The following is a 23,662-nucleotide window of genomic DNA, read 5'->3' as shown; positions in this document are numbered from 1 at the left end:
TATCTTGGAGAAGGCTGGCTGGCTTGCTAGCTTGTCTGGTCCCCCAGGTATTTCCGTATTTCACACTAATGTGAGAGTGTCGTCAGTAACAGTGGAGCTGCAGCTGGCTGCATTCCTGTGGTAGGGTGGGGGGTGGGGGCTGGGGGTGGGATGGGGGTGGAGGGGGTGGAAAGGAGGGGTGGGGGGGGTGGGGGGCTGGGGGGGTGGAAAGGAGGGATGGGGGGTGGAGGGGTGGAAAGGAGGGGTGGGGGGGTGGGGGCTGGGGGGGTGTAAAGGAGGGATGGGGGGGTGGAAAGGAGGGTGGGGGGTGGGGGCTGGGGGGTGGAAAGGAGGAGGGGGGGTGGGGACAACTGTTCATTTTAAAGCTCTACATTAGAATGGTTAGGCTTTTTTCCTTCCCTGTTGACTCCATACAGTTGTTCATTTTAAAGCTCTATGGCTTTTCTCCTCTCCTATGCTGTACACCTAGGAAACCACACTTATCTGCTGTACAGACTAGGTCGGGGCCGAGGTCAAGGGTGAGGTTGTGAAGAAAAATGCCAGACCAGACACAGCCAGCTATCTCCAGACCAGGAGCGAGGCGAGGTAGGGCCAGAGCCAGCTGGAGACAGCCAGGCCAGGCCAGGCCACCCCGAGTCAGGCTGAGGCTCTCTGGCTCTGCTGGGGATTGAAGAGGGATTAGTGCTGATGACACCAGTAACCGGGACGGAATGACAGGGCCTGGCTGATTGGCCAATGGACGGATAGAGCCTAGCCTATTGGATGGAAGGATTGGGCCTTTCGGCCTATGGCATGGCAGCACTAACCAACCTGATCCCCCTCTGTCAGGCAGCAAAACCATGTTGTCTTTCTGTCAGGCAGCTAAACCATGTTGTCGTTCTGTCAGGCAGCTAAACCATGTTGTCTTTCTGTCAGGCAGCTAAACCATGTTGTCGTTCTGTCAGGCAGCTAAACCATGTTGTCGTTCTGTCAGGCAGCTAAACCATGTTGTCATTCTGTCAGGCAGCTAAACCATGTTGTCGTTCTGTCAGGCAGCTAAACCATGTTGTCATTCTGTCAGGCAGCTAAACCATGTTGTCTTTCTGTCAGGCAGCTAAACCATGTTGTCTTTCTGTCAGCCAGCTAAACCATGTTGTCTTTCTGTCCCTCTAAGTCCTCTCCATGTTGACATGCTTCTGTCCCTCTGTCTAAGTCCTCTCCATGTTGACATGCTTCTGTCCCTCTGTCTAAGTCCTCTCCATGTTGTCTTTCTGTCCCTCTGTCTAAGTCCTCTCCATGTTGTCTTTCTGTCCCTCTGTCTAAGTCCTCTCCATGTTGTCATGCTTCTGTCCCTCTGTCTAAGTCCTCTCCATGTTGTCTTTCTGTCCCTCTGTCTAAGTCCTCTCCATGTTGTCTTTCTGTCCCTCTGTCTAAGTCCTCTCCATGTTGACATGCTTCTGTCCCTCTGTCTAAGTCCTCTCCATGTTGTCATGCTTCTGTCCCTCTGTCTAAGTCCTCTCCATGTTGTCTTTCTGTCCCTCTGTCTAAGTCCTCTCCATGTTGTCTTTCTGTCCCTCTGTCTAAGTCCTCTCCATGTTGTCATGCTTCTGTCCCTCTAAGTCCTCTCCATGTTGTCATGCTTCTGTCCCTCTGTCTAAGTCCTCTCCATGTTGTCATGCTTCTGTCCCTCTGTCTAAGTCCTCTCCATGTTGTCATGCTTCTGTCCCTCTGTCTAAGTCCTCTCCATGTTGTCTTTCTGTCCCTCTGTCTAAGTCCTCTCCATGTTGACATGCTTCTGTCCCTCTGTCTAAGTCCTCTCCATGTTGACATGCTTCTGTCCCTCTGTCTAAGTCCTCTCCATGTTGTCATGCTTCTGTCCCTCTGTCTAAGTCCTCTCCATGTTGTCTTTCTGTCCCTCTGTCTAAGTCCTCTCCATGTTGTCTTTCTGTCCCTCTGTCTAAGTCCTCTCCATGTTGTCATGCTTCTGTCCCTCTAAGTCCTCTCCATGTTGTCATGCTTCTGTCCCTCTGTCTAAGTCCTCTCCATGTTGTCTTTCTGTCCCTCTGTCTAAGTCCTCTCCATGTTGTCTTTCTGTCCCTCTGTCTAAGTCCTCTCCATGTTGTCTTTCTGTCCCTCTGTCTAAGTCCTCTCCATGTTGACATGCTTCTGTCCAGCCCGTGACTGACTCCTTCCATGTGTATCCTCTCTCCTCCAGTTCATACAGCCAGGCTTGGCTGAAGAAAACGGACCCTAACAGTCTTGCTGCTTGTCAGTTCCTCTTCCCTTGTCACCAGTCTTCCTCTCCTGCCACCTGGAAAAAGGGAAAAGCGTCTCAGCTAAAGTTAGCTAAAATAACAGGCTGCTGCCCAACGGGTAGTAACAGCCTCCCTCCCTCCCTCCCCTGTGCCTGGTGACTGCCTCCCTCCCTCCCTCCCCTGTGCCTGGTGACGGCCTCCCTCCCTCCCTCCCCTGTGCCTGGTGACGGCCTCCCTCCCTCCCTCCCCTGTGCCTGGTGACGGCCTCCCTCCCTCCCTCCCCTGTGCCTGGTGACTGCCTCCCTCCCTCCTCCACCCTGTGCCTGGTGACGGCCTCCCTCCCCTGTGCCTGGTGACGGCCTCCCTCCCCTGTGACTAGTGTATGGTGCTGGCTCTGGCCTCCCTCCCCTGTGACTAGTGACGGCCTCCCTCCCCTGTGACTGGTGTATGGTGCTGGCTCTGGACTCCCTCCCCTGTGACTAGTGTATGGTGCTGGCCTGGACTCCCTCCCCTGTGACTAGTGTATGGTGCTGGCCTGGCCTCCCTCCCCTGTGACTGGTGTATGGTGCTGGCCTGGCCTCCCTCCCCTGTGACTAGTGTATGGTGCTGGCCTGGACTCCCTCCCCTGTGACTGGTGTATGGTGCTGGCTCTGGACTCCCTCCCCTGTGACTAGTGTATGGTGCTGGCTCTGGCCTCCCTCCCCTGTGACTGGTGTATGGTGCTGGCCTGGCCTCCCTCCCCTGTGACTAGTGTATGGTGCTGGCTCTGGACTCCCTCCCCTGTGACTAGTGTATGGTGCTGGCCTGGCCTCCCTCCTCTGTGACTGGTGTATGGTGCTGGCTCTGGACTCCCTCCCCTGTGACTAGTGTATGGTGCTGGCTCTGGCCTCCCTCCCCTGTGACTGGTGTATGGTGCTGGCCTGGCCTCCCTCCCCTTTGACTAGTGTATGGTGCTGGCCTGGCCTCCCTCCCCTGTGACTAGTATGGTGCTGGCCTGGCCTCCCTCCCCTGTGACTAGTATGGTGCTGGCCTGGCCTCCCTCCCCTGTGACTAGTGTATGGTGCTGGCCTGGCCTCCCTCCCCTGTGACTGGTGTATGGTGCTGGCCTGGCCTCCCTCCCCTGTGACTAGTGTATGGTGCTGGCCTGGCCTCCCTCCCCTGTGACTGGTATGGTGCTGGCTCTGGACTCCCTCCCCTGTGACTAGTGTATGGTGCTGGCCTGGCCTCCCTCCCCTGTGACTAGTGATGGCCTCCCTCCCCTGTGACTGGTGTATGGTGCTGGCTCTGGACTCCCTCCCCTGTGACTAGTGTATGGTGCTGGCCTGGCCTCCCTCCCCTGTGACTAGTGTATGGTGCTGGCCTGGCCTCCCTCCCCTGTGACTGGTGTATGGTGCTGGCCTGGCCTCCCTCCTCTGTGACTAGTGTATGGTGCTTGCCTGGCCTCCCTCCCCTGTGACTGGTGTATGGTGCTGGCCTGGCCTCCCTCCCCTGTGACTAGTGTATGGTGCTGGCCTCCCTCCCCTGTGACTAGTGTATGGTGCTGGCCTCCCTCCCCTGTGACTAGTGTATGGTGCTGGCCTCCCTCCCCTGTGACTAGTGTATGGTGCTGGCCTCCCTCCCCTGTGACTAGTGTATGGTGCTGGCCTCCCTCCCCTGTGACTAGTGTATGGTGCTGGCCTCCCTCCCCTGTGACTGGTGTATGGTGCTGGCTCTGGCCTCCCTCCCCTGTGACTAGTGTATGGTGCTGGCCTCCCTCCCCTGTGACTAGTGTATGGTGCTGGCCTCCCTCCCCTGTGACTAGTGTATGGTGCTGGCCTCCCTCCCCTGTGACTAGTGTATGGTGCTGGCCTCCCTCCCCTGTGACTAGTGTATGGTGCTGGCCTCCCTCCCCTGTGACTGGTGTATGGTGCTGGCTCTGGCCTTCCTCCCCCCTTGGCCCTGAAGGCTGGGCTTGTCAGAGGGGAGGTATGGTGACCCCTTCATGGACAGACTCATACAATGGTCCCTGTGTTCTGTTCTCCAGCAGAAGCACAGTGCAGTGTGGAGGGCTGACCTGCTGCTGCCTGGGGGTGTGATTCAGTCCCTGCCAACCCCAGATAGCATCCCCTCCCTCCCTCCCTCCCTAACAGCCAACCCCAGATAGCATCCCCTCCCTCCCTCCCTCCCTCCCTCCCTAACAGCCAACCCCAGATAGCAGCCCCTCCCTCCCTCCCTAACAGCCAACCCCAGATAGCAGCCCCTCCCTCCCTCCCTCCCTAACAGCCAACCCCAGATAGCAGCCCCTCCCTCCCTAACAGCCAACCCCAGATAGCAGCCCCTCCCTCCCTCCCTCCCTCCCTACCAGCCAACCCCAGATAGCAGCCCCTCCCTCCCTCCCTACCAGCCAACCCCAGATAGCAGCCCCTCCCTCCCTCCCTAACAGCCAACCCCAGATAGCAGCCCCTCCCTCCCTCCCTACCAGCCAACCCCAGATAGCAGCCCCTCCCTCCCTCCCTACCAGCCAACCCCAGATAGCAGCCCCTCCCTAACAGCCAATCCCAGATAGCAGCCCCTCCCTCCCTCCCTACCAGCCAACCCCAGATAGCATCCCCTCACTCCCTCCCTAACAGCCAATCCCAGATAGCAGCCCCTCCCTCCCTCCCTAACAGCCAATCCCAGATAGCAGCCCCTCCCTCCCTCCCTAACAGCCAATCCCAGATAGCAGCCCCTCCCTCCCTCCCTCCTTACCAGCCAACCCCAGTAGCTTGCAGCAGCCCTGAGAGCAGCAGCGCCTCCGTCCCTACCAGTGGCTAAACAATGAGCCCTCTATAACTCCAGTCCCTCATTAGGAGGAAGAAATATCGCCCTGCCATTCCGTTTCCCATCAGAAGGATTCTAAAATGTAGCCTACACAGTAAACTCTACCTACTAACGTGCCGGGGGTGTGTTGTGATGACGTGCTGGGGGTGTGTTGTGATGATGTTGACCTGTAACGTCCTGGGGGTGTGTTGTGATGATGTTAACCTGTAACGTGCCGGGGGTGTGTTGTGATGATGTTAACCTGTAACGTCCCGGGGGTGTGTTGTGATGATGTTAACCTGTAACGTGCTGGGGGTGTGTTGTGATGATGTTAACCTGTAACGTCCTGGGGGTGTGGGGTGATGATGTTAACCTGTAACGTCCTGGGGGTGTGGGGTGATGATGTTAACCTGTAACGTGCCGGGGGTGTGTTGTGATGATGTTAACCTGTAACGTCCTGGGGGTGTGTTGTGATGATGTTAACCTGTAACGTCCTGGGGGTGTGTTGTGATGATGTTAACCTGTAACGTCCTGGGGGTGTGTTGTAATGATGTTAACCTGTAACGTCCTGGGGGTGTGTTGTGATGATGTTAACCTGTAACGTCCTGGGGGTGTGTTGTGATGATGTTAACCTGTAACGTCCTGGGGGTGTGTTGTGATGATGTTAACCTGTAACGTGCTGGGGGGTGTGGGGTGATGATGTTAACCTGTAACGTCCTGGGGGTGTGTTGTGATGATGTTAACCTGTAACGTCCTTGGGGGTGTGTTGTGATGATGTTAACCTGTAACGTCCTGGGGGTGTGTTGTGAATGATGTTAACCTGTAACGTCCCGGGGGTGTGTTGTGATGATGTTAACCTGTAACGTCCTGGGGGTGTGTTGTGATGATGTTAACCTGTAACGTGCTGGGGGTGTGTTGTGATGATGTTAACCTGTAACGTCCTGGGGGGTGTGGGGTGATGATGTTAACCTGTAACGTGCGGGGGGTGAGTTGTGATGATGTTAACCTGTAACGTGCTGGGGGTGTGGGGTGATGATGTTAACCTGTAACGTGCTGGGGGGTGTGGGGTGTGTTGTGATGATGTTAACCTGTAACGTGCTGGGGGTGTGTTGTGATGATGTTGACCTGTAACGTCCTGGGGGTGTGTTGTGATGATGTTAACCTGTAACGTCCTGGGGGTGTGTTGTGATGATGTTAACCTGTAACGTCCTGGGGGTGTGTTGTGATGATGTTAACCTGTAACGTGCTGGGGTGTGTTTTGATGATGTTGACCTGTAACGTCCTGGGGGTGTGTTGTGATGATGTTAACCTGTAACGTCCCTGGGGGTGTGTTGTGATGATGTTAACCTGTAACGTCCTGGGGGTGTGTTGTGATGATGTTAACCTGTAACGTCCTGGGGGTGTGTTGTGATGATGTTAACCTGTAACGTCCCTGGGGGTGTGTTGTGATGATGTTAACCTGTAACGTCCTGGGGGTGTGTTGTGATGATGTTAACCTGTAACGTGCGGGGGTGTGTTGTGATGATGTTAACCTGTAACGTGCCGGGGTGTGGGGTGATGATGTTAACCTGTAACGTCCTGGGGGTGTGGGGTGTGTTGTGATGATGTTAACCTGTAACGTGCCGGGGTGTGTTGTGATGATGTTGACCTGTAACGTCCTGGGGGTGTGTTGTGATGATGTTAACCTGTAACGTCCGGGGGTTTGTTGTGATGATGTTAACCTGTAACGTGCTGGGGGTGTGGGGGTGTGTTGTGATGATGTTAACCTGTAACGTGCTGGGGGTGTGTTGTGATGATGTTGACCTGTAACGTCCTGGGGGTGTGTTGTGATGATGTTAACCTGTAACGTCCTGGGGGTGTGTTGTGATGATGTTAACCTGTAACGTCCTGGGGGTGTGTTGTAATGATGTTAACCTGTAACGTGCCGGGGGTGTGTTGTGATGATGTTAACCTGTAACGTCCTGGGGGTGTGTTGTGATGATGTTAACCTGTAACGTGCTGGGGGTGTGTTGTGATGATGTTAACCTGTAACGTCCTGGGGGTGTGGGGTGATGATGTTAACCTGTAACGTGCCGGGGGTGTGTTGTGATGATGTTAACCTGTAACGTGCCGGGGGTGTGGGGTGATGATGTTAACCTGTAACGTCCTGGGGGGTGTGGGGTGTGTTGTGATGATGTTAACCTGTAACGTGCCGGGGGTGTGTTGTGATGATGTTGACCTGTAACGTCCTGGGGGTGTGTTGTGATGATGTTAACCTGTAACGTGCCGGGGGTTTGTTGTGATGATGTTAACCTGTAACGTGCTGGGGGGTGTGGGGTGTGTTGTGATGATGTTAACCTGTAACGTGCTGGGGGTGTGTTGTGATGATGTTGACCTGTAACGTCCTGGGGGTGTGTTGTGATGATGTTAACCTGTAACGTCCTGGGGGTGTGTTGTGATGATGTTAACCTGTAACGTCCTGGGGGTGTGTTGTGATGATGTTAACCTGTAACGTGCCGGGGGTGTGTTTTGATGATGTTGACCTGTAACGTCCTGGGGGTGTGTTGTGATGATGTTAACCTGTAACGTCCTGGGGGTGTGTTGTGATGATGTTAACCTGTAACGTCCTGGGGTGTGTTGTGATGATGTTAACCTGTAACGTCCTGGGGGTGTGTTGTGATGATGTTAACCTGTAACGTCCTGGGGGTGTGTTGTGATGATGTTAACCTGTAACGTCCTGGGGGTGTGTTGTGATGATGTTGACCTGTAACGTCCTGGGGGTGTGTTGTGATGATGTTAACCTGTAACGTCCTGGGGGTGTGTTGTGATGATGTTAACCTGTAACGTCCTGGGGGTGTGTTGTGATGATGTTAACCTGTAACGTGCCGGGGGTGTGTTGTGATGATGTTAACCTGTAACGTGCCGGGGGTGTGGGGTGATGATGTTAACCTGTAACGTCCTGGGGGTGTGGGGTGTGTTGTGATGATGTTAACCTGTAACGTGCCGGGGGTGTGTTGTGATGATGTTGACCTGTAACGTCCTGGGGGTGTGTTGTGATGATGTTAACCTGTAACGTGCCGGGGGTTTGTTGTGATGATGTTAACCTGTAACGTGCTGGGGGTGTGTTGTGATGATGTTAACCTGTAACGTCCTGGGGGTGTGTTGTAATGATGTTGACCTGTAACGTCCTGGGGGTGTGTTGTAATGATGTTGACCTGGTCATCTATAGGTCTTACTGCAGTACTAGTGTGGTTCTACAATCCATTGATCTCATCCTAACATGTTTCATAATGATCTCAGACTGAGGTGGTATTTTCTGATAATACTAGGTTGGACAAAGTCACTGCAGAGCGGAGGACACAACTTGGCTTGTTCAACAGGTGAATTAATTAGTGATAACAGATATGTGTGAGAGATCAGGTGCTCCTGTGGTTGTGTGTGGTTAGTTCATAGCCTCTGGACTCCAGTGGTTAGTTCATAGCCTCTGGACTCCAGTGGTTAGTTCATAGCCTCTGGACTCCAGTGGTTAGTTCATAGCCTCTGGACTCCAGTGGTTAGTTCATAGCCTCTGGACTCCAGTGGTTAGTCAGGACTTAGCTTCTAACTCACATGGAACAGAGTCCATTACCTGACTACAGTGATATAGGCCTACCGCTTACTCCTGAGATATGCAGTGGCTTGGGACAGTGATCCCCAGATGCATGCAGATATCCGGATCAGTGGTGGATCCCCAGATGCATGCAGATATCCGGATCAGTGGTGGATCCCCAGATGCATGCAGATATCCGGATCAGTGGTGGATCCCCAGATTAAGCCAGAGGAGGCAGATATCCGGAGCAGTGGTGGATCCCAGATGAAGCCAGAGAAGATATCCGGAGCAGTGTTGGATCCCCAGATGAAGCCAGAGCAGATATCTGGAGCAGTGGTGGATTCCCAGATGAAGCCAGAGCAAATATCTGGAGTAGTGGTGAATCCCCAGATGAAGCCAGAACAGATATCCGGAGCAGTGGTGGATCCCCAGATGAAGCCAGAGCAGATATCCGGAGCAGTGGTGGATCCCCAGATGAAGCCAGAGCAGATATCCGGAGCAGTGGTGGATCCCCAGATGAAGCCAGAGCAGATATCCGGAGCAGTGGTGGATCCCCAGATGAAGCCAGAGCAGATATCCGGAGCAGTGGTGGATCCCCAGATGAAGCCAGAGCAGATATCCGGAGCAGTGGTGGATCCCCAGATGAAGCCAGAGCAGATATCCGGAGCAGTGGTGGATCCCCAGATGCATGCAGATATCCGGATCAGTGGTGGATCCCCAGATGCATGCAGATATCCGGATCAGTGGTGGATCCCCAGATTAAGCCAGAGGAGGCAGATATCCGGAGCAGTGGTGGATCCCAGATGAAGCCAGAGAAGATATCCGGAGCAGTGGTGGATCCCCAGATGAAGCCAGAGCAGATATCCGGAGCAGTGGTGGATCCCCAGATGAAGCCAGAGCAGATATCCGGAGCAAGTAGTAAGAAAGCATTTGTTTTGAACAGGGTCTGGACACTGCACATTACAGCACTTATCTAGTGTGTTCTTATCAGGAGTGGTGAAGTGGATAAACAAGCTGGTGTGAACCTCATGGCGACCAGATACCAGGCCTGATGGGGTTGATATGATGACCAGGCCTGATGGGGTTGATATGATGACCAGGCCTGATGGGGTTGATATGATGACCAGGCCTGATGGGGTTGATATGATGACCAGGCCTGATGGGGTTGATATGATGACTTCACACTTCCTGATGAGGCCATTTGGGGGTTTAAAGCCTTAATCCCAAATTAAAATCCCAGTCCTATCCAGGCCTTCTACAGTTGAGTTTAATCCGAATAATGTGAGCTATTTTCAGCCATCACTTCATTTTGTATTGAAAAGTATCATTTGCCAGGAGAATGTAGGAAAATGCTGTATAACTTCAATTAATAATAATAATAATAATATGCCATTTAGCAGACGCTTTTATCCAAAGCGATTTACAGTCATGCATGCATACATTTTTGTGTATGGGTGGTCCCGGGGATCGAACCCACTACCTTGGCTTTACAAGCGCCGTGCTCTACCAGCTGAGCTACAGAGGACCAATTTACAGGCCAGGCCGGGTGTTTATCTGCTTCAATAAACAAACACAACCGTCGCTTATTAGAGACAGGCTTCTGTTTGAGCCAGGATGAAAAACAGAGGTGTTTCGGCCCTCCAGGACCAGAATTGAAGAACCCTGCACTAGGGGCAACTTAACTGTCAAGTTTTTTCTGTTTAACCGTCAAGTATTTTTCTGTTTTACCGGCATTTCTTTTTTTAAAGCTGATAAATAAAATTGGCACTGGCCAGTTGTCCAGGAGAATAAAAAAATCCCATTGCAAAATAATGCTTTTTAGCCTATTCATTGATGGAAATACCAGTCGATGGAAATACATTTGACTGTTCATGCTTATCGGTCTATAGGTTCATTTGCATAATGTAGTGGAATTAAATTGGCAGTATAAATTGGCAGTACAGTATATTCGTTATATATCTTATCAGCATGCAAATCACCACACAGATACAGAGCTTTGAGCGGTGAATCTGTCAGACAGCAGGAGAGCTGCTGCAGCTGCATCTCAAACAGCAAACATCGGCGACGGAAAGCGGGCTTCATCAGTGCGTCACACACCACTTTGCAATGAGCTAGAGGCAGTATGCATTTTGAAAACATATACTTAATTGTTTGAAACCTTGTACGTTTGAATACATATTATGAGGCATGTTTTAACTTGCTTCAAAGTAGCCTAGCCAAAATCAGACCATATGCGTGGAGATAATTATTTTATATAAACTTTCTATCATTGTCCAGTAGCCAAAGGCACAATTCTAGTCATATTAGCAACCCTAGTTGTTGCATATTAGATCTCCCCTCTTTCTAAATTTCTAATGGATATTTTCATCTCTGTCACATGAAACCGCTCTCATGTGCAGCGCCCTTTTGACAACGGTGTTTTCCCGCTAATTGCATTATGGAACGAACATTCACACGTAGACTACTTCCTTTTGCGCATTGCTGCACTTATAATGTGAATAAATAATAGTTTATCAATATTTTAAGCTAAATGTTCTGATCTGTTGCATCAGCCTCATTGCTTTTTAAAGTTTTTTTTATGTAACCTAGGTCTACTGTATGGATGAACTTGGGATCCATCGTCCCACAACTCTCCCAGAGTCTGTTTGGAATAGGCTATTTCTTTCTTGACAAGCTGACCAATAGAATAGGTAAACGTTTCTACTATGGGGATAGTAGATTGACCGAGGCTAATGATTTGGCTGTTCGTTACTCGTCTTGTTGGCTGAGGAACATTAAATGTGGACAGTTATTCTAGCATCTTCAAAGTGCACATCGTTGCATCCTCCACTTGCATGTTCTTTTAATATGAATTACCATCATCTAAATGGGGTGTGCCACCATACTCGTATTCGTAATCGTATCCGTAAATTGACAGTTGATCGGACACTTGGATCAAATGATACTCGTGATCGGAATTAACGCAAGTGTTTTAATATGCCTAAATAGATGTTGGCAAAATACCTCCCTGGATGTTCTCACTGCAAAAAAACGGCATATTAGATTAAAATTACCGCGCGGAAGGGTGTGGGTCTGTGTCCTTAATTTGCAGCAGGCAGCCAGTTTGCTGTCACTAAATCAGAATGAGCATCAGCGTTTCATCTTCTTTCCCTGCCCTCCCCCACTAAGTCAGAATGAGCATCAGCGTTTCATCTTCTTTCCCTGCCCTCCCCCACGTGTTAGACATTATGCACACTGATAGCTTGATGTGATTTATTATAGTAGCAGGCGACAGCAATCTAAATGATCAGACCGAAAACATGCGAGGAAAACTGATCGGGTGAAATTATGAGAAATACAGCTTCACTCTATCCAATCAGAACAGCAGGATCAACATGCAGCCCGCCCTTCTCTTTACAGACAGGCAAACTAGCCAGTTAAGCTATTTAGACCAAGTTGACATGATTATGATGAGTGCTGGCACCCGAAAAGTTCTTTTTTTTCCAATCACGGATTCAGATCATAATCGTATCCAGAAAATTGTCCGACCACTCGGCACACCACTTTGAATTACCATAAACTCAATGCGAGTTCTGTCATTCTGAGCACCGTAGGTGGACGCCCTGGTCAAATGTCCGGCAACACATGATCCTAACAGAAACCATGCTACCAACGTTATCTCTGTCCTCCCCGTACTCTACTGTCTTTAGTCATCCTGTTTAGCTAGCCTGCCTAGGTATGCTGCAGAGCTGTCTGACCAAATCATTTGACTAGTTCTTCAAAGTAGATAAGGCATACTTTCACCAACTGTCTCTATCCCTCGTCCTTGTGTACATTCCTTTCTCATGCGGGGTCTGTGTGAATCTAACCTAACGTAGCAGACGTAAAAGTGTATCTGTCTCTGTCCGAGCCGGAAAATATGAGGCACAATGGATCATGGTCATTGCAGTTAATTACCATGTTTCTGCGATGAACTAGGCTTAATACTTGCTTCCTGCCATCCAGGACCTCTATACCAGGCGGTGTCAGAGGAATGCCCTAAAAATTGTCAAAGACTCCAGCTACCCAAGTCGTAGACTGTTCTCTCTGCTATCGCACGGCAAGCGGTACCGATGCACCAAGTCTGGAACCAACAGGACCCTGAACAGCTTCTACCCTCAAGCCAAAAGACTACTAAATAATTAGTTAAATAGTTAACCAAATAGCTACCCGGACTATCTGCATTGACCCTTTTTTGTACTCACTTTTTAAAAATCTCATCACATACGCTGCTGCTGCTGTTTATTGTCTATCCTGTTGTCAAGTCACTTTATTCCTAGTTATATGTACATATCTACCTCATACCCCTACACATTGCCTCGGTACCGGGAACTAGCCAAGTTATCGTTACTCGTTGTGTATTTATTATTACTTTTATTATTACGTGTTTTATTTTTCTATGATTTCTCTATTTCCTTTCTCTCTGCGTTGTTGGGAAGGGGCCGGAAGTCAGCATTTCACTGTTAGTCCACACCTGTTGTTTAGCATGTGACAAATACAAGAAAATATTTTTACTCTTCATGAAGAAATAAAAGATTTGACCAAGCGCTTTGAACTGAATAAGGATTCCATGAGACTATCGGCATCTATAAATGCTTCCTATCAAAACATCCAAGAGGATCATAATGGGACCTTCCTGGACTATGATCAATTTCCACCACTGCAACCCTCTAGTAGCTTGAAAGAAAATGGCTGCTCACTGTTCGACTCCAGGTGAGAGTAAATGGATGCGTGTCGGAACCAGAAAGAAGGAGCCTTCCTTCTTCCTCCGTATCTGGACTTAAGACTTTCAAATCGCTTTGAGCCCCTGTACCAGCTGTCCTCTGTCGGGGGCTTGGGTGTTCCCTCCATGGCTGTGGATGTCCCTCCAGCTACCTCTCCCTGTCCTAGTCAATCAACTGCCTGGGCACAGCCTGGACCACCGTGGCCCCCCTCCGCTGGGCCGTGCTCTCTGGATCAGAGCTCTGGACCACCGCGGCCCCCTCCACTGGGCCGTGCTCTCTGGATCAGAGCTCTGTCCCTTTGGCTGTTGTGGCCTGCACGCAGCCGGCGTCTCAGCAGCCCTCTTCTCAGGTTAGTTCTGTGGCTCTGACCTCGCAATCTGCTTCGAGACACGGCAGAGGCCGGATCATTCCAGCGATTGTGATAGGGAGTTCGATGGTGAGGCATATATCTGTCCCTGGGGAAAATACTATTTTTTCCTGGGGCAAAAGTTCAGGATATCACCAGGTTGCTTCCCGAGGCTGTGAGTCACCGGGGTCTGATACTGTCATGGTTCATGTGAGGTCAAATGACATTATGTTGTTGTCTCTTTATGTAGTGTTGTGGTGTGTCTCTTGCCGTGATGTGTGTTCTGGCCAGTGTGTCTATTTATGCGGATGACTCAACACTATACACGTCAGCTACTACAGCGACTGAAATAACTGCAACACTTAACAAAGAGCTGCAGTTAGTTTCAGAATGGGTGGCAAGGAATAAGTTTGTCCTAAATATTTCAAAAACTAAAAGCATTGTATTTGGGACAAATCATTCACTAAACCCTAAACCTCAACTAAATCTTGTAATGAATAATGTGGAAATTGATCAAGTTGAGGAGACTAAACTGCTTGGAGTAACCCTGGATTGTAAACTGTCATGGTAAAAACATATTGATAAAACAGTAGCTAAGATGGGGAGAAGTCTGTCCATAATTAAGCGCTGTTCTGCATTCTTAACAACATTATCAACAAGGCAGGTCCTACAGGCCCTAGTTTTGTTGCACCTGGACTACTGTTCAGTCGTGTGGTCAGGCGCCACAAAGAGGGACTTGGGAAAATTGCAATTGGCTCAGAACAGGGCAGCACGGCTGGCCCTTGGATGTACACAGAGAGCAAACATGAATAATATGCATGTCAATCTCTCCTGGCTCAAAGTGGAGGAGAGATTGACTTCATCACTACTTGTATTTGTGAGAGGTATTGACATGTTGATTGCACCGAGCTGTCTGTTTAAACGACTAGCACACAGCTCGGACACCCATGCATACCCCACAAGACATGCCACCAGAGGTCTCTTCACAGTCCCCAAGTCCAGAACAGACTATGGGAGGCGCACAGTACTACATAGAGCCATGACTACATTGAACTCTATTCCACATCAGGTAACTGATGCAAGCTGTAACGTTAGATTTAAAAACTAATAAAAATACACCTTATGGAACAGCTGGGACTGTGAATCAACACAAACATAGACACATGCATACAAACACATGATAACATATGCACTATACACACATGGATTCTGTGTTATAGATATGTGGTAGTAGAGTAGAGGCCTGAGGGCACACACTTAATATGTTGTGAAATCTGCTATGAATGTATTGTAATGTTTTAAAAATGTATAACTGCCTTACTTTTGCTGGACCCCAGAAAGAGTAGCTGCTGCCTTGGCAGGAACTAATGGGGATCCATAATAAACCCCAGGAAGAGTAGCTGCTGCCTTGGCAGGAACTAATGGGGATCCATAATAAACCCCAGGAAGAGTAGCTGCTGCCTTGGTAGGAACTAATGGGGATCCATAATAAACCCCAGGAAGAGTAGCTGCTGCCTTGGCAGGAACTAATGGGGATCCATAATAAACCCCAGGAAGAGTAGCTGCTGCCTTGGCAGGAACTAATGGGGATCCATAATAAACCCCCAGGAAGAGTAGCTGCTGCCTTGGCAGGAACTAATGGGGATCCATAATAAACCCCAGGAAGAGTAGCTGCTGCCTTGGCAGGAACTAATGGGGATCCATAATAAACCCCAGGAAGAGTAGCTGCTGCCTTGGCAGGAACTAATGGGGATCCTTAATAAACCCCAGGAAGAGTAGCTGCTGCCTTGGCAGGAACTAATGGGGATCCATAATAAACCCCAGGAAGAGTAGCTGCTGCCTTGGCAGGAATGAGGATCCATAATAAACCCCAGGAAGAGTAGCTGCTGCCTTGGCAGGAATGGGGATCCATAATAAACCCCAGGAAGAGTAGCTGCTGCCTTGGTAGGAACTAATGGGGATCCATAATAAACCCCAGGTAGAGTAGCTGCTGCCTTGGCAGGAATGGGGATCCATATTAAACCCCAGGAAGAGTAGCTGCTGCCTCGGCAGGAACTAATGGGGATCCATAATAAACCCCAGGAAGAGTAGCTGCTGCCTTGGCAGGAACTAATGAGGATCCATAATAAACCCCAGGAAGAGTAGCTGCTGCCTTGGCAGGAACTAATGGGGATCCATAATAAACCCCAGGAAGAGTAGCTGCTGCCTTGGTAGGAACTAATGGGGATCCATAATAAACCCCAGGAAGAGTAGCTGCTGCCTTGGCAGGAACTAATGAGGATCCATAATAAACCCCAGGAAGAGTAGCTGCTGCCTTGGCAGGAACTAATGAGGATCCATAATAAACCACAGGAAGAGTAGCTGCTGCCTTGGTAGGAACTAATGGGGATCCTTAATAAACCCCAGGAAGAGTAGCTGCTGCCTTGGCAGGAATGGGGATCCATAATAAACCCCAGGAAGAGTAGCTGCTGCCTTGGCAGGAATGGGGATCCATAATAAACCCCAGGAAGAGTAGCTGCTGCCTTGGCAGGAATGGGGATCCATAATAAACCCCAGGAAGAGTAGCTGCTGCCTTGGCAGGAACTAATGGGGATCCATGGTAAACCCCAGGAAGAGTAGCTGCTGCCTTGGCAGGAACTAATGGGGATCCATGGTAAACCCCAGGAAGAGTAGCTGCTGCCTTGGCAGGAACTAATGAGGATCCATAATAAACCCCAGGAAGAGTAGCTGCTGCCTTGGCAGGAACTAATGGGGATCCATAATAAACCCCAGGAAGAGTAGCTGCTGCCTTGGCAGGAACTAATGGGGATCCATAATAAACCCCAGGAAGAGTAGCTGCTGCCTCGGCAGGAACTAATGGGGATCCATAATAAACCCCAGGAAGAGTAGCTGCTGCCTTGGCAGGAACTAATGGGGATCCATAATAAACCCCAGGAAGAGAAGCTGCTGCCTTGGCAGGAACTAATGGGGATCCATAATAAACCCCAGGAAGAGTAGCTGCTGCCTTGGCAGGAACTAATGGGGGATCCATAATAAACCCCAGGAAGAGTAGCTGCTGCCTTGACAGGAACTAATGGGGATCCATAATAAACCCCAGGAAGAGTAGCTGCTGCCTTGGCAGGAACTAATGGGGATCCATAATAAACCCCCAGGAAGAGTAGCTGCTGCCTTGGCAGGAACTAATGGGGATCCATAATAAATCCCAGGAAGAGTAGCTGCTGCCTTGGCAGGAACTAATGGGGATCCATAATAAACCCCAGGAAGAGTAGCTGCTGCCTTGGCAGGAACTAATGGGGATCCATAATAAACCCCAGGAAGAGTAGCTGCTGCCTTGGCAGGAACTAATGGGGATCCATAATAAACCCCAGGAAGAGTAGCTGCTGCCTTGACAGGAACTAATGGGGATCCATAATAAACCCCAGGAAGAGTAGCTGCTGCCTTGGCAGGAACTAATGGGGATCCATAATAAACCCCAGGAAGAGTAGCTGCTGCCTTGGCAGGAACTAATGGGGCTCCATAATAAACCCCAGGAAGAGTAGCTGCTGCCTTGGCAGGAACTAATGGGGATCCATAATAAATACAATTTGATTTGAACACCTGTCTTGGAGCGTGTCACACACAGTTGACCCATACAGTGTCTTCAGAAAGTATTCATACCCCTCAACTTATTCCACATTTTGTTGTGTTACAACCTGCCTGAATTCAAAATGGATTAAATATGTTTTTTCTCACCCATTTAGACACAATATCCCATAATGACAAAGTGAAAACATGTTTTTAGAAATGTTTGCTAATTTATTGAGAATGAAATACAGAAATATCTAATTTACTTAAGTATTCACAGCCCTGAGTCAATACATGTTAGAATCACCGTTGGCAGTGATTACAGCTGTGAGTCTCTCTGGGTAAGTCTCTAAGAGCTTTGCACATCTGAATTGTACAATATTTGCACAATATTGTTAAAAACATTATTCAAGCTCTCAGTTCAGGTGGGCTTTCGCTCTCAGTTCAAGTGCTCCAACTCCTTTTTACCTCGAATTAGTCCTTTTGGAAGTTTTTCTTGGTAAGCCATTCTCATTCTTCAAGCTCTGTCAAGTTGTGGTCCTCTGTAGCTCAGCTGGTAGAGCATGGCGCTTGTAACGCCAGGGTAGTGGGTTCGATCCCCGGGACCACCCATACGTAAAGATGTATGCACACATGACTGTAAGTCGCTTTGGATAAAAGCGTCTGCTGAATGGCATATTATATTATTATTATAAGTTGGTTGTTGATCATTGCTAAACAGACATTTTCAAGTCTTGCCTTAGATTTTCAACCCTTTGTAGCTGCTCAGAGTTATGTCATGTTTTAATGTGGAGCCCTTTCCTGCAGTCAGATGACCTAATGGCCTCATGGGTGGAATGTTATTCAGATTTTTCATAATTTCATAATTAATCAACATTTAAAACAAATAAACGCCAACAAATCGGTGTTTCTATGTCAAACGGTTTTGTTATATTTCAGTCTTCTGTGATGTACACTACCGTTCAAAAGTTTGGGGTCACTTAGAAATGTCCTTGTTTTCGAAAGAAAAGTAATTTTCTACAGTGTAGACATTCTTAATGTTGTAAATGGCTATTGTAGCTGGAAACGGCTGATTTCTAATGGAATATCTACATAGGCGTACAGAGGCCCATTATCAGCAACCATCAGTCCTGTGTTCCAATGGCACGTTGTGTTTGCTAATCCAAGTTTATCATTTTAAAAGGCTAATTGATCATTAGAAAACCCTTTTGCAATTATGTTAGCACAGCTGAAAACTGTTGTGCTGATTAAAGAAGCAATAAAACTGGCCTTCTTGAGACTAGTTGAGTATCTGGAGCATCAGCAATTGTGGGTTCGATTACAGGCTCAAAATGGCCAGCAACAAAGAACTTTCTTCTGAAACTCGTCAGTCTATTCTTGTTCTGAGAAATGAAGGCTATTCCATGCCAGAAATTGCCAAGTACCTGAAGATCTCGAGCAAACTGTCTCTAACCAGAATAGAAAGAGGAGTGGAAGTAGTGTAATATTGGGATGCAAACTCAAAATTGAATACATTTCATCTCTATATCTGACATGGTACAGGTGTCTTCTTTTTTTAAGCCCAAAACCATGTGTGTTTTGTTTCAAAGTAGATTTGTTTAAGACTACCAAGAAACACTCTGTGTGACCCTGATTTAGCCCACTGCAGTAAAAGGGTTTAAGTCAACACTGTAACTAGGCCACTCAGGAACATTCAATGTTGTCTTGGTAAGTAACTCCAGTGTATAGTTGGCCTTATTTTTTCAGTTATTTTCCTGCTGAAAGGTGAATTTGTCTCCCAGTTTTTTCCCAGGTTGTCCTCTAGGAATTTGCCTGTGCTTGGCTCTATTCAGTTAATTTTTATCCTAAAAAACTCCCTAGTCCTTGCCGATGACAAGCATACCCATAACATGATGCAGCCACCATCATGCTTGAAAATATGAAGAGTGGTACTTAGTGATGTGTTGGATTTGCCCCAAACATAACGCTTTGTATTCAGGACATAAAGTTCATTTCTTTGACATATTTTTTGCAGTTTTACTTTAGTGCCTTTTTGCAAACAGGATGCATGTTTTGGAATATTTATATTCTGTACAGGCTTCCTTCTTTTCACTGTCATTTAGGTTGTATTGTGGAGTAACTACAATGTTGTTGATCCATCCTCAGTTTTCTCCTATCACAGCCATTAAACTCTCTAACTGTTTTAATGTCACCATTGGCCTCATGGTGAAATCCCTGAGTAGTTTCCTTCCTCTCCGACAACTGAGTTAGGAAGGACGCCTGTATCTTTGTAGTGACTGTGTGTATTGATACACCATCCAAAGTGTAATTAATAACTTCACCATGCTCAAAGGGATATTCAATGTCTGCTTTTTTTTATTTTTACCCATCTACCAATAGGAGCCCTTCTTTGTGAGTCATTGGAAAACCTCCCTGGTCTTTGTGGGTGAATCTGTGTTTGAAATTCGCTGCTCGACTGAGAGACCTTACAGATAATTGTATGTGTGGGGTACAGAGATGAGGTAGTCATTAAAAATCATGTTAAACACTATTTTTGCACACAGACCTATATACCTCCATCATCATCATCATCATCATCATCATCATAGGCCTACATACAGTGGGGGAAAAAAGTATTTAGTCAGCCACCAATTGTGCAAGTTCTCCCACTTAAAAAGATGAGAGAGGCCTGTAATTTTCATCATAGGTACACGTCAAATATGACAGACAAAATGAGAAAAATGTTCCCAGAAAATCACATTGTAGGATTTTTTATGAATTTATTTGCAAATTATGGTGGAAAATAAGTATTTGGTCAATAACAAAAGTTTCTCAATACTTTGTTATATACCCTTTGTTGGCAATGACACAGGTCAAACATTTTCTGTAAGTCTTCACAAGGTTTTCACACACTGTTGCTGGTATTTTGGCCCATTCCTCCATGCAGATCTCCTCTAGATTAGTGATGTTTTGGGGCTGTCGCTGGGCAACACGGACTTTCAACTCCCTCCAAAGATTTTCTATGGGGTTGAGATCTGGAGACTGGCTAGGCCACTCCAGGACCTTGAAATGTTTCTTACGGCTACTCCTTCCGTTGCCCGGGCGGTGTGTTTGGGATCATTGTCATGCTGAAAGACCCAGCCACGTTTCATCTTCAATGCACTTGCTGATGGAAGGAGGTTTTCACTCAAAATCTCACGATACATGGCCCCATTCATTCTTTCCTTTACACGGATCAGTCGTCCTGGTCCCTTTGCAGAAAAACAGCCCCAAAGCATGATGTTTCCACCCCCATGCTTCACAGTAGGTATGGTGTTCTTTGGATGCAACTCAGCATTCTTTGTCCTCCAAACACGACGAGTTGAGTTTTTACCAAAAAGTTATATTTTGGTTTCATCTGACCATATGGCATTCTCCCAATCCTCTTCTGGATCATCCAAATGCACTCTAGCAAACTTCAGACGGGCCTGGACATGTACTGGCTTAAGCAGGGGGACACGTCTGGCACTGCAGGATTTGAGTCCCTGGCAGCGTAGTGTGTTACTGATGGTAGGCTTTGTTACTTTGGTCCCAGCTCTCTGCAGTTCATTCACTAGGTCCCCCCGTGTGGTTCTGGGATATTTGCTCACCGTTCTTGTGATAATTTTGACCCCACGGGGTGAGATCTTGCGTGGAGCCCCAGATCGAGGGAGATTATCAGTGGTCTTGTATGTCTTCCATTTCCTAATAATTGCTCCCACCGTTGATTTCTTCAAACCAAGCTGCTTACCTATTGCAGATTCAGTCTTCCCAGCCTGGTGCAGGTCTACAATTTTGTTTCTGGTGTCCTTTGACAGCTCTTTGGTCTTGGCCATAGTGGAGTTTGGAATGTGACTGTTTGAGGTTGTGTACAGGTGTCTTTTATACTGATAACAAGTTCAAACAGGTGCCATTAATACAGGTAACGAGTGGAGGACAGAGGAGCCTCTTAAAGAAGAAGTTACAGGTCTGTGAGAGCCAGAAATCTTGCTTGTTTGTAGGTGACCAAATACTTATTTTCCACCATAATTTGCAAATAAATTCATTACAAATCCTACAATGTGATTTTCTGGATTTTTTTCCCTCATTTTGTCTGTCATAGTTGACGTGTATCTATGATGAAAATTACAGGCCTCTCTCATCTTTTTAAGTGGGAGAACTTGCACAATTGGTGGCTGACTAAATACTTTTTTTCCCCACTGTACCTCCATCCTCATCAGTGGAGGCTGCTGAGGGGAGGACAGCTCATACTAATGTCTGGAACGGAGCCAATGGAACGGTGTCAAACCATGTGATGTATTTAATACTTTTCTACTCATTCCGCTCCAGCCATTACCACGAGCCCCTCCTCCCCAATGAAGGTGCCACCAACCTCCTGTGGCCTTCATACCATCATCATCATCATAGGCCTTCATACCATCATCATCATCATAGGCCTTCATACCATCATCATCATAGGCCTTCATACCATCATCATCATCATAGGCCTACATACCATCATCATCATCATAGGCCTTCATACCATCATCATCATAGACCTACATACCATCATCATCATCACCATGTTGATGCTGTCGTGTCTATGTTTTATCACTGTTCTTCTGATAGCCCAGTTGTCTCATGACCTCACTGCAGTAGGCTTCCACTTGGGAGATCTGCTCAACGTTCAACCGCTCTCTCCATGCGAAGATGGCTTCCTTAGCGTCTCTGGACGATATTAGAAACGGTTTGTCTGAGGAGTAACCGTGGCCGTGCGTCATGTTCAACACAAACTTATCCATGGCAGGAAAGGAGGAGAGGTTGGAGAAGCTGTAGAGTCTCTGGAGTTGCTCCATGGGGTGTAGAACCAAGTCCTCGTAGCGGATCTTTATGTAATTCCTCTTCACCCAGGGGGGCGCGTTCATTATGAGCATCATATCGTTCAGCCAGTTGTCACATATTAGCTCCATGGCGCTAGAGACATAATTCTCAGCCCGGTTCCCCCTGTTGTTTGGCACCAGTAGACGCTTGTATTTCTCCGTCTGTTTTTTACTCCTCAGTACCTGAATGCTCTCCTTGACCAGAGCCTGTTTCGATTTCAGTCGTGAATTGTGCACTGCACGCGGATCTCTAAACAACTGAATGATCTGGAGATTTAAAGCGGGATCTCTCATTAACGGGACGAGTACTCCGAGGTCTAGAACCCGCACACCTTTGATTACCACGACGCGGTACTTCTTGCATTCCCTCTCCAACTCTTTGATATCCTTCCTTGGGCACTTTCCACAGACGTCCTCTTGGACTAATCCCACTTCGTTTCTCTTGTGCGCCTCGCACAGAGGTTCCGAGCAAATCACTTTGTTCATTTTCCATCCAAATATAAAAGACGTGGTGATATTTTGGGTCCCCGCGTACAGTTTTAAAACGGAGAAGTCGCATCGTAAAAGCGCGTTCATCATATCTCGCACGGCTCCTTGCAGACTGGCCGCGTCTCCTGGATAGAGAGCTTGCCATATATGCCACATGGGCTCGTACAGGTAAAACACATCGGGGTGTTGATTGAATAACTCCCCCAAGAACGATGACCCCGTCCTCCACGTAGCATGTAAATAAACGTGTATTTTAGACTGGCTCCTGTTGACTCCCGCCTCCTCCATGGTCTCGGTAGTGTTGCTGAACTTGTCCCCGTTATTCCACATATCCAGGTCGGGGCACCTCGGCTGTTGCTGTCCATGTTTAATATGCGATGTTTTACTCCTGTAGTCCAGCATATACGGGATTAACAGAAGTAACACGGAGTATCCTAAAATTAAAATTAAGTATTTCTTCTGTAGCCTCCTTTTCATTTCCCTCTCTCACGGACAGACACGGTTCGTGTTGTTGATGGGAGATTTGGCGCCGCTCTATGAACGCTGAGGCCACCAGCAGGAGAGATTTGAAGAATAAATGATTTAGACACGCCCATTGAAATGCCGAAATAAAAGCCCCCAGTCACAGGTTCAAAATAAAAGCCCAGTTATATAGTTTCAGTCTAGTGTGCATTCATGTAGACTTATTTTTTTTTTTAAATATACGTTTTTCTCGAATCATTTATGTACAGCTAGGCCTATATAGATTTACCTTAACTGTAAATAATTTACATGGTCTTGCTATCAATGTCCCCCCTCTTTCTGGCGTTCGGTCAGACTGACAACACGAAAACGTTCTACTTTGTAACTTTCTATTTTCTTTACTTTGTCCGATTGAAACATGTAGTCCATGCCTCGGGATTTAATGTGCGCGTTTGAGTTGTAAGGCTAAAGCAACCAACTGTAGACGAAAGTTGAGGAGTGAAGTCTGGGGATGTGCAACTGCCACAGCCCAAAGTAGGCAGGGCAAACCCATTTTGGTGATTTCTGTTATATTATCAAAATAAATCAATCGCAGCACATTTTTGGACTAATTCAATAGTTTT

General features: G+C 48.0%; 1 protein-coding gene across 2 annotated transcripts; it reads right to left on the bottom strand.

The window, feature by feature from the left end:
- Positions 1–1,434: 1,434 nt before the first annotated feature.
- Positions 1,435–23,104, bottom strand: chst7 (carbohydrate (N-acetylglucosamine 6-O) sulfotransferase 7). 2 transcript variants are annotated; one of them, XR_006002477.1, is made up of 2 exons: positions 8,644–8,724; positions 1,435–2,290 (listed from the first exon to the last, which is right to left on the bottom strand). XR_006002477.1 is itself a non-coding variant. In XM_041889518.1 (2 exons), exon 1 carries the CDS (start codon positions 23,052–23,054, stop codon positions 21,810–21,812), a length of 1,245 nt encoding a protein of 414 aa, XP_041745452.1. In that variant the 5' UTR covers positions 23,055–23,104; the 3' UTR covers positions 1,435–2,290; positions 21,776–21,809. The 2 variants fall into 2 exon arrangements, 1 of the variants encoding a protein (XP_041745452.1); XM_041889518.1 differs by lacking the exon at positions 8,644–8,724 and adding an exon at positions 21,776–23,104.
- Between the last annotated feature and the right edge of the window lie 558 nt (positions 23,105–23,662).

The sequence above is a fragment of the Coregonus clupeaformis genome, unplaced genomic scaffold (genome assembly GCF_020615455.1).
Source record: "Coregonus clupeaformis isolate EN_2021a unplaced genomic scaffold, ASM2061545v1 scaf0028, whole genome shotgun sequence".
NCBI classification, from domain to species: domain Eukaryota; kingdom Metazoa; phylum Chordata; class Actinopteri; order Salmoniformes; family Salmonidae; genus Coregonus; species Coregonus clupeaformis.
This window is presented reverse-complemented; position numbering and strand designations above follow the sequence as displayed.